Source organism: Rana temporaria, chromosome 1 (assembly GCF_905171775.1).
Source record: "Rana temporaria chromosome 1, aRanTem1.1, whole genome shotgun sequence".
In the NCBI taxonomy this organism is placed as follows: domain Eukaryota; kingdom Metazoa; phylum Chordata; class Amphibia; order Anura; family Ranidae; genus Rana; species Rana temporaria.
The window spans coordinates 514,282,295-514,296,219 of record NC_053489.1 but is presented as its reverse complement, the minus strand read 5'-3'; the positions used below and the strand labels follow the sequence as shown (position 1 = coordinate 514,296,219).

At 40.7% G+C, this 13,925-nt stretch overlaps 1 protein-coding gene across 7 annotated transcripts in view; it reads left to right on the top strand.

Annotated features, from left to right (window-relative positions):
• INPP4B (inositol polyphosphate-4-phosphatase type II B) overlaps positions 1-13,925 on the top strand; it is an 877,589-nt gene that overhangs the window by 562,412 nt on the left and 301,252 nt on the right. For all 7 annotated transcript variants that reach the window (XM_040331418.1, XM_040331408.1, XM_040331402.1 and 4 more), the window contains one exon: positions 8,880-9,027. In XM_040331418.1, coding sequence (XP_040187352.1) covers positions 8,880-9,027 — 148 coding nt within the window. The remainder of the gene's footprint in view (positions 1-8,879; positions 9,028-13,925) is intronic.

Below are 13,925 nucleotides of genomic sequence, written 5' to 3'. Positions count from 1 at the left end.
GGATCAGGAAGGAATTTTTTCCCCTGCTGTAGCAGATTGGATCATGCTCCGCTGGGGTTTTTTGCCTTCCTCTGGATCGGCTGTGGGTGTGGAGTTGGGTGTATGGGATTTTACTGTGTTTTTTTATTTTTTGTTTTTTGTGGTTGAACTGGATGGACTTGTGTCTTTTTTCAACCTGACTAACTATGTAACTATGTAACTATGTAATACAACATTTTTCTACGCAAGAAAAGCCATTGCTCTCCATTGGAAGAAACCTTGCTCTCCTACACTTTTATACTGGAAACAATTGATAAATAATAATCTCCCATTGTACAGACATCTATATTAATAGGGGTTGCCCTAGTAAATACGATAAAGTCTGGGCAAAGTGGCTGAACAAACTGTACAGGGCATCCAACGCTGATGGGGGTTATAAATCATAATATGGGTGTTTAAAAGGGATGCTTGGGGCCATTAGTGATAGAAGGGATTAATGTTTGCTTTCTCCTCTCCCTTTTTTTTGTTTTTTATATGGAGTAAGGTTTGACATTTGAGTGGACAAATGGGAAGGCCTAGATTTATGCCCAGATAAAATACCCCTTTGTTAATTATTATATCCCTTCAAGTTGGTTTGTTATTTTGAATTCTTATTTTGAATTGATAATTGCTATGCAAGGTGATTGGATTTTGACATACATATATTTTAGGTTCCATGTGTATGATGTTTTGCCGTGTTGTGCTTTGTTTTGTCTGCTTGTCTGTTAAGGAAATTAAATAAAAAGCTTTATAAAAAAATATATATTGCATATACTCTAACATTTCCAAATGTTCCCTAAAACATAGGAAGGCCCCACTTCTAGTGTTCAGGTCCATTTTAATATTGTGCATTTATAAAACCTTGTGCTTTTTCAAACTTTGTTGCTATGATTTTCACCATATATAACAAAAAAAAACATAGGACGGTACATGTGGAAATGACCACTTAGGCCTTGTACACACGGGCAAACATGTCCGATGAAAACGGTCCGCCGTTTTCAGCGGACATGCCCGCCCGGAGATTTCTGTATGATGGCTGTACACACCATCATACAGAAATCCGCGCGTACACGATACGCGGTGACGAGGCCGCGCCGTCGCCACGGTGACGTGCGCGGCCCTGGAAGTTCAATGCTTCCACGCATGCGTCGAAGTCGGATGGCGGCTGCTCGGACATGTACGGTAAGTCTGTACAGACGACCGAACATGTCCGACGGACAGGATTCCAGCGGGCATGTTTCTAAACATGTTTAGAAACATTTGTCCGCTCGAAAACGGTCTGGCGGACAAATGTACGCTGGAAACCTGTCCGCTCGGCCGTACACACGACCGAACATGTCTGCTGAAACTGGTCCGCGGACCAGTTTCAGCAGACATGTTCGGTCGTGTGTACGGGGCCTAAGCCTTAGCATAATGCATCAGGTTTTTTCAGGAGGAAATATACTGTGGTTTTTCACCAACATTCTTTTTAACATTATTTTTAAATTTTCCCTTATTTAATTCAAGCAGTTATGAATTGTGAGGCTTTAACATTAGGCTTCATTCACACGGGCATGTGATTATTTGCATTTTAATGCATTTAAAATACATTTCTAAATGCATATAAATGAATGCAATGATTTTAAATGGTAAAATGAACACTGTGCAATTACTTGCATTACGTTTAACTACATTAAAATAATTTCTAAATCTGTCTAGGGGCAGAATAGATAATTGGAACTCGTCTAAACACGTACATTTAGGTCTCATTCAAACGACTGCTCACTGCTGAGCTGTGTTCGGGCAATCCATAGAAACTGAATGGGAGCACGTCGTCTGTATGGACCCATACAGCCAAGCTGGACAGGCATGTAGGGACAGGTGTACCGACCTGTGCGCACTGGCTCTGTAATAATGTGGCTGTGCTGGTAAGCAGGGCCACCTTTAATATTGATTGGACCCTGGGCAAACATCTCCCCCCCTCAATAGTAGGTAGTTCCTAATATCTCAGTCTATAGCAGTAGTAACAAATAGCGGGTACAAGGTTCTATCACCAGACCCAGCGACACAACAGCAGTGATTTTTCCGATCAGGTGTCCGCTCACTGTGGGTTGCCTGTGCCAACTCTGGTAGGCAAGAGGGGAGTTACACAGACAACTCATAGCTCGCCTCTTCCTGTCACAGCACAGCCGGCTGCATGCACAGTAAACTAGCAAAGGGAGCTGGCAGATGAGTTTGGGGGGGGGGGGGGGGCAAAGAGTATTGGCTGCCCGGGTGCACTGGGAAAACTATTTGCAGGCTCAAGGGGTAGATGCTTTGGGCCCCACAATGACTGGGCCTGGGTTGCTGCCTCATTTGCCCCTTGTTAAAGACAGCCCCACTGGTAAGTCTGCACAGCCCATACACTCCCCTACACTTTCCATGGGTAGCTCAGCAATGAAAAATACAAATGTTTCTGAATGCTGCTCAGGGGCGGAGTAACCAAGTGAATGAGCCCTTAAATGCAAGAGAAATTGATCTAGAAAGTACAAAGATCGCTTGTACCTCCTAGATCAATTTCACTCATATCACTGTAAAAAGTGGCTTGGTCACTAATTACTGTATGCTGCTTTTATCAGATTTGACAATTAGAATTTGTTTAAATTGTCAAACGTGTTTAAGTTGTAAATACAAAAAAAATTTTTTTTTAGCAAACCCATTCCTTCATAGATCTGATTTATTGTTATAATAGAAACATAACTGTTAAATTATCTATATTGTTGAAATACATTTAGTTACTGGGACAGCATGATGGCTAGCTGGTTATCACCAGGGCCTTGTTGGAGTTCTACCAGTGACTGTCCAGTTTCTGTGTTCTTTCTATGTTTGCATAGTTTTTGTTATAGGACCCCCGGGTAGGTTTTTTTTTTTTTTTCTTCAACACATAACTGTGTTTTGACTTTCACCAACAGTTTGTCCCCATGTGTGTCTATGATTATAGGAAGAATTGCAAACTCCTATGCTGGCATAGGTGATGAAGTTCAATTTTGTTGGGCAAAACACTGCTTACCAATGTTAAATGTGTATATATTGTATTGTACAAGGTGTTATATAAGTCACTGGAAATCGACCCGTAAATCTTGACTATGCATTTGTGAAAGTGGTAGACCGACATTTCCAGTAATGAATTACCTTAACTTCTTCACAGGTAGCAGAAAATGTCATAGCATTAGTCATTTGGCTTGCCAGCTTTAACTGTTTTTTTTTTTTTTTTTTAACCTGTCTATGCAGTCATTAAATATGCAGTTCATGTTTTATGTTTAAAAATAGAAATGACTTGCTACTATTTTTCCTGGGGCTCTTCACTCTAAACACTTTAACCGTGAATGCAGATGCCATAACTCAGGTGTTTTATGAGGAATAAAGAAGTTCATGTAGTACTTCATGGAAGTTTTTTAATGGTTACTTAAATAAAGGGTTTTATGTGAAGGTCGTTGAGCCCACATATCTGGTATAAACACACCGTAATCATGGCATTTATTATATCCCATGTTATAAATACAGCAAAATTATAGCAAGTCAGTTTTATCGCTTCCTTCATTACGCTGCGATGAAGTAAATAAATCAGGTTTATGCATGTGAGGAACGATTGGACAGATGTAGGGTATATTGTTAGGGCAGGAAGCAGAGGGCTATAGGTATTTTAGAATGTTACAGTATATATTGTTAGTTGCTGCATAAACACATATCCCTTAATAAATGTTGATACGACTTGGCAGAATGCAGCATAGCAATGACTTGCAAGGGTTCTCTGATTCTCATTGACTAAAACATGATATGGGAATGGATTTACTATAGACAAATAGGCTTTTCAATTTGCAAGAGGATTTGTACTTTGCAAGAGAATTTGCCCCTAGCTTAATGCATGAGGTGAAGCTTTGCTGGCTATCATGATTCAATCGTGTGTAAGCAAAAAATACAGTTTTTTAATGCTCATTGCATGCAATTGGGTATTCTTTGCAAAGTGGATAGCCTATTTGTTATTCATAAACTCTTTTATGTAGCAAGCTTGTAAAGCCAGATAACATTTGCTAGGGTATTCATGGATTTAAAAGCGTAGTTGTATGTGCAAACACAGGGGCAGATCCACAAAGATCTGCCCCGGCGCATCGTATCCGAGATACGCTACGCCGCCGTATTTTACCTGGCTTTAAATCGAATCCTGGAAGAATTTGCGCCGTACGTTACGGCGGCGTAGTGTATCTCTGGCGGCGGAATGCAAATCAGCGATTAGGGGGCGTGTTTCATTTAAATGAAGCGCATCCCCGCGCCAAATGAACTGCGCATGCGCCATCCCAAAATTTCCCGCCGTGCATTGCGCTAAATGACGTCGCTAGGACGTAATTTTTTTTAACATAGACGTGAATTCCGTCCATCCCGATTCACGGACGACTTAAGCAAAAAAAAAAAAAAAAAAATCAAATTAAATGCGGGAACGACGGTCATACTTAACATGGCAAATCTAACTATACGCCGCAAAACACCAGCTTTAACTATACGCCGGAAAAAGCCGACTAGAGACGACGTAAAAGAGTACGTTCGTGGATCGTCGGAAATAGCTAATTTGCATACCCGACGCGGAAAATGACGCAAACTCCACCCAGCGGACGCCGAAGTATTGCATCTACGATCCGAAGGCGTACAAAGCCGTACGCCTGTCGGATCTAACCCAGATGGTAATGGGTTAATGGGGTAATTTGAAAGTACGCCGGGGTATCAGTAGATACGCCGGCGTACTCGCTCTGTGGATCTGCCCCACAGTCTGACTATCTATTTGCACATCTTTCACCTGGAGGCATGGCCTCATTTGGTGTTTATGTTGTTTTAGTCCCACATTAATAATGTTTCTCTTTTCTAAAGTCTCTAATCCTCCTTGCATCCAAATATGATGTGTAAGTGGATGAGCTCATTCATTTTAAATGAAAGCAGACTCATTACTATTAGACAACATATTGTCAAGCAAAATACTGAAACAGGATCATCTTTCCTTTGTGTAGTGCCTGCACCTCCTCATCCTTCGTCTCTGTTTCTGTTGCTGTTTATGAATTGCTGTAGTTTGGTGTTGCCTCCTCTTAACCTGCTACCCTAAGTATAAACCCATAAGTCATTATAGGCCCTGTGTGTAGCTTTGGGGTGCATAGTTTTGCTTTTAACCATAAAGAGCGCTAAATGTCTAATGCCTTGTACACACGATCGGAATTTCCGATGAAAAAAGTCAGACGGAATTTTTTCATCGGCTATTGCAAGCGTGTGTGGGCCCAATCGGACTTTTTTCCATCGGAGTTTAGAAATAGAACATGTTTTATTTTTTTTCCGATGGTAAAAAATCCTATCGGAAATTCCGATCGTCTGTGTGGAACTCCGGAGAAAAAACATGCATGCTCGGAATCAAGTCGACGCATGCTCGGAAGCATTGAACTTTATTTTCTCGGCTCGTCGTAGTGTTTTACATCACCGCGTTTTGGACGGTCAGAATTTGGTCTCACAGTGTGTCCATCGGATTTTATCCCATCGGAAATTCCGATCGTGTGTATAGGGCTTAAGTGTGGTCATTGATGTGGCAGACACTTTGAAGAGATCAAGCTGCTTCCTTATTCAGAAGTCAGATATACTTGCTTTCTATCTAAATGAATCAGCCGTGCTGTTGTTTCTAATTGAATCAATCTGTTTTGGTCACTAGAATGTGCATGGAAGCTTATAATGATGTTTTGCCCCATGGGTGATGTAGTGTAATTATGTATGCATTTGGTTTGTTTTGTTCTATTAGTGACTAGTATGATATATGTCTATGATGCTGCCTCTCTAAATGTAAGCAGTTGATCAGGCGCAGGAAGGAAGTGGACAAGTTGTTAAGAAATACAGGACAATTTAGCTTTTTGTTGAAATCTGAGTTTTTCTTGGTTGGGATTAGGGGTGAAACTAAGGATTATTACATTTTAGGACTTTAAATCGAGAAGATGAACATTCATGAGGTTATGTTGGGTTTATAGGATTTTTCATTTCCAGAAAGAAAGTGGAAAAGTCCTTAGTAAGAGTAGTAGGGTTCTCCATTTGGGCATCCACCAATCAGCATTTAACCACTTGGGTATCCACTGATCAACTTTTCCAACCATGATGATTGATTGCAGTGCTTTAGTAAGATTACACAGACAGTCCTTCTCTGGCTCTGGGCAGCTCTCAGTGTGTTGAAAGCCTTTTTAACCACTTAAGACCCGGACCAATATGCAGGTTAAGGACCTTGCCCCTTTTTGCGATTCGGCACTGCATTGCTTTATCTGACAATTGCGCAGTCGTGCAACGTGGCTCCCAAACAAAATTGGCGTTCTTTTTTTTCCCACAAATAGAGCTTTATTTTGGTGGTATTTGATCACCTCTGTGGTTTTTATTTTTTGCACTATAAACAAAAATAGAGCGACAGTTTTGAAAAACATTCAATATTTTTTACTTTTTGCTATAATAACTATCCCCAAAAAAGATATAACATTTTTTTCCCTCAGTTTAGGCCGGTATGTATTCTTCTACCTATTTTTGGTAAAAAAAATATCGCAATAAGTGTTTAACGATAATTCATAGCGTTTACAAAATAGGGGATAGTTTTATGCCATTTTTATTAATGATTGTTTTTTTCGTGACTACGACATTATGGCGGACACATCGGTCAATTTTGCCACATTTTTGGAACCATTGTCACTTTCACAGCAAAAAGTGCTATAAAAATGCATTGATTAATGTGAAAATGACAATTGCAGTTTAGAAGTTAACCACTAGGGGGCGCTGTAGGGGTTAAGTGTGACCTCATATGTGTTTCTAACTGTAGGGGGCGGGGCTGGACGTGTGACGTCAGTGATCGCCTTTCTCTATATCAGGGAACAGACGATCAATGACACTGCCACTGTGAAGAACGGGGAAGGTGTGTTTACACACACCTCTCCCCGTTCTTCAGCTCCTGTGACCGATCGCGGGACGCCGGCGGGGTTCGGGTCCGCGACCCACTGCTGGGCTCTTAAAGGCAACGTACATTTACGTGCCTGTGCCCAGCCGTGCCATTCTGCCAACGTATATCGGCTTTGGGCGGTCCTTAAGTGGTTAAAGAAACCCTTCATCAGAAGAAAATACAAATGTTCTTTGGAAAAAAACTAGCTATCTGGCTTTTCTGACCTAAAGTCAGAATTGCTAATTTGCATACATGTCTTGACCAGTTATTTAGAAAATATTTAGGTTAAACTATCAGCATGAGATGCGGGAAACTAGTGTTTTCAAGAAAAGGACAACACTATCAGTTTTTATTTTTCTATTTTTTTAGTCTCAAAATAGCTGATTATCCTGAGCTGTTTTAAATCATCCCAGCTGCTGACAGGGATGCCAGCTGCTCACAAACTATTTTACTCTAAGTAGAAGTGTTTTCTTCAAAATAATAGCATGTAGGCCTTGTCCACATCAACGTGCTTAAGCCTGTGCCTGTCTGTGCAAGGGCCGTGCTTGCCCGCACAGGGATGCACAGGTATTCTGTGCATCCATTGTAGAACATCATTCATGTCAGTTGGGATATAGTAGTTGCACACACACGGTCAGTGCTCCCAATATGATAGCCATATGGGTGTGGGTGCTTGCGGGTGGACCTCAACACAGATGTCAATTGGGAGCATCAGCTGTGTGTGCAAGCATGGCCCTAGCACAGGTGTATGCATAAGTATGTCTGTGTGAATGAGGTCTTATCCATTATTTTAAGGGATTGTAAAGGTTAGTTTTTTATTTTCTAAATAGGTTCCTTTAAGCTAGTGCATTGTTGGTTCACTTACCTTCACTTACCTTTTCTTTCAATTTATCTTACCCTTTCCTTTGATTTCCCTTCTAAATGTTTTTTTTCTTTGTCTGAATTTCTTACTTCCTGTTCCTCCTCAGTAAGCTTTCCCCCATCATCGGAGCCATTCTGGCTGGGAGTTAGTCAGCGTGCTCGCCCCCTCCCTTGGGACTACATCCCTACATCCCTTTCCCCCATTGGAGGATGGGGCAAAGCTTACTGAGGAGGAACAGGAAGTGAGAAATTCAGACAAAGAAAAAAGTATTTAGAAAGAACAGGTAAGTGAACCAATAATGCATTAGCTTAAAGGAACCTATTTATAAAATAAAAAACAAACCGTTACAACCCCTTTAATCCTATATTTGTGGTTACAAAGGACTTAATTTTGCATTGCTTCCCATGTTAAATTAATGTGTGAAATATTGTGCCCATTGGATACATTTTTTTGTAATGCAACAAAAATGTTCATGCTTGTCTATTACTCAATGCTGTCACAAGGTAAAACAATTATACACAGGATCAGGGAGATTAGTCCTGGGTAGGGTTGCCACCTCACCCCTTTAAACCTGAACACATATGAATTATGTAGGTTCTGAGGCCAATTTAATGCAGCTAAGGTGCCAAGTGAGTTTAATTAACAACTTAATCAGCCATATTAATATGTGTTTGGTTTCAAAGGGATGATGTGGCAAACCTATTCCAGAGAGAGATTTATTACAAACTTATAGTCTAAATCATAAATTCCCATTTTGGCTGCTGTAAAGTTGTATGTGTGACTGAATGAAACATGACCCTGACCACTTCTTAAGTTTGCATGTGCTTAGAGTGGAATTCTGTCTTTGAACTTTGCCAACTGTTACACTTGGCTTCCCCGGGTACAGATGCATAGGTTTGCAAACCTGTCACAGATACTTTGCTGAGGGTACTGATTGGATGTCGCTAATTTGGTTAAAAAATGTCCTCCATAGTTTCTAACAATCTTAAGTTTAACACTGTTATTCTCTAAAGAAATGCTAAACTTTTTCTATGTTTCACCCACCAGTGTTAAAGAACCCAATCTACAAGTTCTATCGATTTCCTGCATCTGACAACAAGTGGATCTGTGTTCGGGAGCAGATGTCAGAGAGCATCATGTCTTTCCATATCCCAAAGCAACTGCTAACCCTCTATTTAATAGAAGACACCAGAAGGTAAAAAAAAGCAAGTGAACAGTGTCATGTTATTCAAGGCAGCTGAAATGATTAGCTACCAGGATGTTTTCATTCCTAATTGCCTTGCAATCATTTACCATAAGGCAGACTCTCCAAATCCTTCCACAGCTTACTGTCATGGCACATAGCATTAAAATGTATTGCAGAGCATTTCATTCCCAAGGCAACACTCTTTCTCTTGGCAAGAACTGAATTAAAGTGCTTGCTCAGCCAACTTTTAATTGATCCCAATTAGATGTGCAAAGCAAAGCTGAAATTCTTGTGGTCATGCTCATTTATTTTAATATAGGAGAACCAAGTTCTCATTTCTCATTTATTTGCTGGATGCAGTATTTAACACGTCAACGAATTGAGACTCACAACTTTGAAGTATACAGTATTTTTAGATGCTCATATTGTAATTTTGTAACCAGGCTAGGGGGCATGTGGAGTTATTGAGCAGGCAAACACAATATTGTCCAAAGATAAACATAAGGAAAAAGCTGTTTCATCATAAATGCTGGTTTAGAAGTAACTGACCTGGTGCCTTGGGATATGAGGAGGTAGTGGTCTGTGTTTGTGCACAGTATAAAATATCCCACATGGCACAAGACCCTTTTAACCCTTTTTGATAGTGTAGGAAAGGTTTATGTTACCTATTAAGTTTTTTCTTGCCATCCGTGTTCCTCTGGGGAGTTTTCATGACACTTCTTTTATTGGAGAAGCAACTGGAAATAAGAGAGTAAAAGCATTTCCCATCTTAGATACACGATACTGGAATGCCTGTCTGCCTTTATATGCACATGAACTTTAATGCTATCCCAGTCTTAGTCCGTAGGGTTCAATATTAGGTAGGCCCACCCTTTGCAGATATAAAAGCTTCAACTTATTTGGGAAGGCTGTCCACAAGATTTAGGAGAGTGTCTTTGGAAATGTTTGACCATTCTTCCAGAAGCGCATTTGTGAGGTCAGGCACTGATTTTGGACGAGAAGGCCTGGCTCCCAGTCTCCACTCTAATTCATCCCAAAGGTGTTCTATTGGGTTGAGGTCAGGACCTTGCTTTGCGCACTGGTGCCCAGTCGTGTTGGAACTGGAAGGGCCATCCCCAAACTATTCCCACAAAGTTGGGAGTATGAAATTGTCCAAAATGTCTTAGTATGCTGAGTGAGTGAGTTGAGTGATCAACTTGTATAGCGCAACAATTGCGAACTGAATCGCCTCAAGGCGCTTGGTATCCCTTCTATTTCTCCCTCAGAATAGGCGGGTCTTAAGTTTTTTCCTGAAGGCCAGGTGATCAATTTCCATTCGGATGTTAGTTGGTAATGCATTCCACAGTCGAGGTCCTTCAACTGCAAATCAACGTTCTCCTTTGATCTTGTAGCAGGCTTTGGGGATTTGTAGTAATTTTTTTTTTATTATTTATATCAGGGAAACTGGTCCACAGCATTAACAGTACAACAAGCCATATCACTGCAACAAGACATTCACATGGGTAAGGTTCTCCTGTGGGAGTAATGCAGTATCAGTATCCCCGGTGCGCAATGGAATTATACTGCGGCCCACCATATTGAGGGAGGTTATGAAACGCTGATTGTTTGGGTCAAGGTTATTTTTTTTTAGAAGGGGTTTAATTATGCCTTGTTTTAAGGAGGTCGGCACAAAGCCCTCTTTAAACGATTGGTTTATAAGGTGAGTGATCGCCGGTGCCAAGATATCGGCACATTCTTTCACTAGTTTTGTGGGAATGATGTCACTGGGAGATGTACTATCTCGGAGACTTCCGATGATATTTTTTGTGGTATCGATGGAAATTGGCTCTAGTGAAAATGTTATTGATTTAAAAGCGTTTGTATTTTCTTTTTGATTGGTGGGGGTGAGGTTGGGGTTTTTATTTTGCTGAATTGTTTCACAATTTTTTTCGATCTTATTAATGATAAAACACGATAATTCATTGCAAAACTCTTGTGTTTCATTTTTTGGAGCCTCTAGGCAGGCTGGGTTCATATTCTGAGCGATTATGTTGAAGAGCTCTTGCGGATGATTCCCGGCTTTTGCGAGTATATTCGAAAAATGCTCTTTTTTTGCTTTGAAGATTTCCTTGTGATATTTTTTAGTAATTCATTTATAATTTGTGTGGTTTTCCTCTGTAGAGTTTCTTCTCCAGGCGCTTTCCGCTCTCCTGCGTTCTTGCTTCAATGACATAAGAGTGTCATTGAACCAGCTGGAGTTATTTTTAGGGATAAGCGTTCTGCGTTTCGGGGCGATTATATCTGCTGTCTGCAGTAAAACTTTATTAATAGAGTTGAGGGTTTCTGCTGCTGATTGAGTTTGCTTTAATTCTGCCATTTTATTTAATAATGTAGTTTTGAAGAGTTCCGAGTGTGGTTTCTTCAGGGATCTGGTCCAATATGTCCTTTCCTGGTTTGCAGGTTTTTTGAGATGGTGTTGGTGGTTATTCTGAATTTAATCGCATGATATCCTGTCCAGGGTAGTGGTCTATTTGCTGACGTTATAAGAGTTCCCTTCACTGGCCAAGCCCAACCTCTGAAAAACAACCCCACACCAAATCCCCCCTCCACTAAATGATTTGGACCAGTGCAAAAAGCAACGTCCAGAAAGACCTGGATGAGCGAGTTTGGGGTGGAGAAACTTTACTGACCTGCATAGAGTCCTGACCTCAACCCAATAGAACACCTTTGGGATAAATTAGTGCGGAGACTGCAAGCCAGGCCTTCTAATCCAACATCTGTGCCTGACCTCACAAATTCACTTCTGGAAGAATGGTCAAACATTCTCCTAGACACACTCCTTAACCTTGTAGACAGCCTTCCCAGAAGAGTTGAAGCTGTTATAGCTGCAGAAGGTGTTCCAACTTAATATTGAACCCTACAGACTAAGACTGGGATGCCAATAAAGTTCATGTGCGTGTAACGGCAGGTGTCTCAATTATTTTGACAATATAGTGTATTTGTCTTTGCCCTTTGCCCTGGAGACAACTCCAAAACTTTGTATTTCCCTAGGGCCAATCCCAAGAAGGTGAATTTATCGAGCAGGTACACAATAGGGGGGAAAAAAATACGAAAAGTGCCAACCCACTGTATCCAACACCAACAAATGTTTGCATGCATTTTATGTTCATTGTTTAGACAAACTTGGCAGTATACCAGAAACAACTTAACAGGGTCATCTACATTTCTGAAACTAAAAAATATATTTCACAAATACTTCTTCCACTAAGACTACTATTGAGTTCAAATTATGTTTTTTTTTTTTTTTTTTTATCATTTCATCTGTATGCATTTTTGGAACATTGACTTTCTCCATGGTAGTCTATAGCATGGCTGGTGTTTGTGATAATATATAGGAGGACTAACAAGACGTCTGCTAGTTGTGGAGGGGTGAGGAAAATTGATTGTAGTTTCTATTGATGTAATTTCAATCCCACCAAGTCAAGATCTGCTTTGGTTTTGTTGCTTTCTTACTTGGTGTGGTTGTTTGGTGTGCTTGAGACAGACTTGTTTTACACTTCCTGAAAGTCTACCCTATTGACTGGAATTATTTTTTGATGTATGGCATACATTGACAGTCATTCATCTGTAAAGTTCAGGGAACTTTGTGTATTGAGGACATGGAGACTTACAACAATGTCTTGTCAACCAGAAATTCAATTTCAATTAGAACTAGTTAGTAGTTGTATTGTCCTGTATGCAAGAAGCCAAAGCAAATATTCACATCAGTGTACCATAGTAATATACAGTAAGACATATAATTAATTGTTGTTTGTTGGTTAAAGTGGATGTAAACCAGATTTCTCTGACACTTTAGACCAGTGATGGCGAACCTTGGCACCCCAGATATTTTGGAACTACATTTCCCATGATGCTCCACTACATTGCAGAGTGCAAGAGCATCATGGGAAAGTTCAAAACGTCGGGTGCCAAGGTTCGCCATCACTGCTTTAGACAAAAGCAGCCTGAATCTTCTGTCAGGGGAGGTTGCTGAAATAGATTAGCAGGGAGCAGGCCCTTTTACAAAACACCTCTAAAGCCTCGTACACACAGCCGGTTTTCCAGATGGGAAAACTGCCCAAAAACCGCAGGACAAAAAAAGAGAACCAGCTGTCTTTTTTTCCCACCGGGAAAACCGGCGGACTTTTGCCCGGCGTTTTTTGGCAGTTTTCCTATGGGAAAAACTGCGATGGAGCATAGACACGGCCGGGATTCCCGACCAAAGCTCCATTGCAGTTTTCCTGTCGGGAAAACTGTCCGTTTGTAGGGGGAAAGACTGACCGAGCAGGTTCTAGGCTTTCCCCTCGGGATTTCCAACGGGGACTTTTCCCGTCGGAAATCCTGCACGTGTGTACGGGGCATGAGAGTCTCTTTCTATGATGAGAGGGGGTGGTGTGCCTTTCCTCCAATCAGCAGTGTTAGCCATCTTGGCTGTATGCCCAGACATCACACTCTGTGTTAAACAGGAATAAAAAATCTCCTAACACGATCTGAACTTTCTAAACAGTATATAAATGTGAAGACAGCAGATATACATGTAAAACCTATGTAGGGAGATTTGGTTCAGCCCTGTGTATCATCTGAGGCTGTTCACTTCACTGGGTGTATGGGGAGTTTACATCCACTTTAATTCATTGTGTATATCATCATTGCTGAATCTCAGGTATGTTATTAAATAGTAGCTCTTATCTTCTGCATATCCAAATGTGATGCAAGCTGTTCACTAAATATGTAATAGAACATACACTGTGAACATTAATTTATAGGGACTTTTGTAACTCCACAGTACCGTTGAGGCCTGGTAGGCTCAGATATAGCATAGAGTGAATAGGAAATAATGCAAGCCTCAGATTGCATAGCGGTTTACTCTTGTAACTTATGATGGTTTT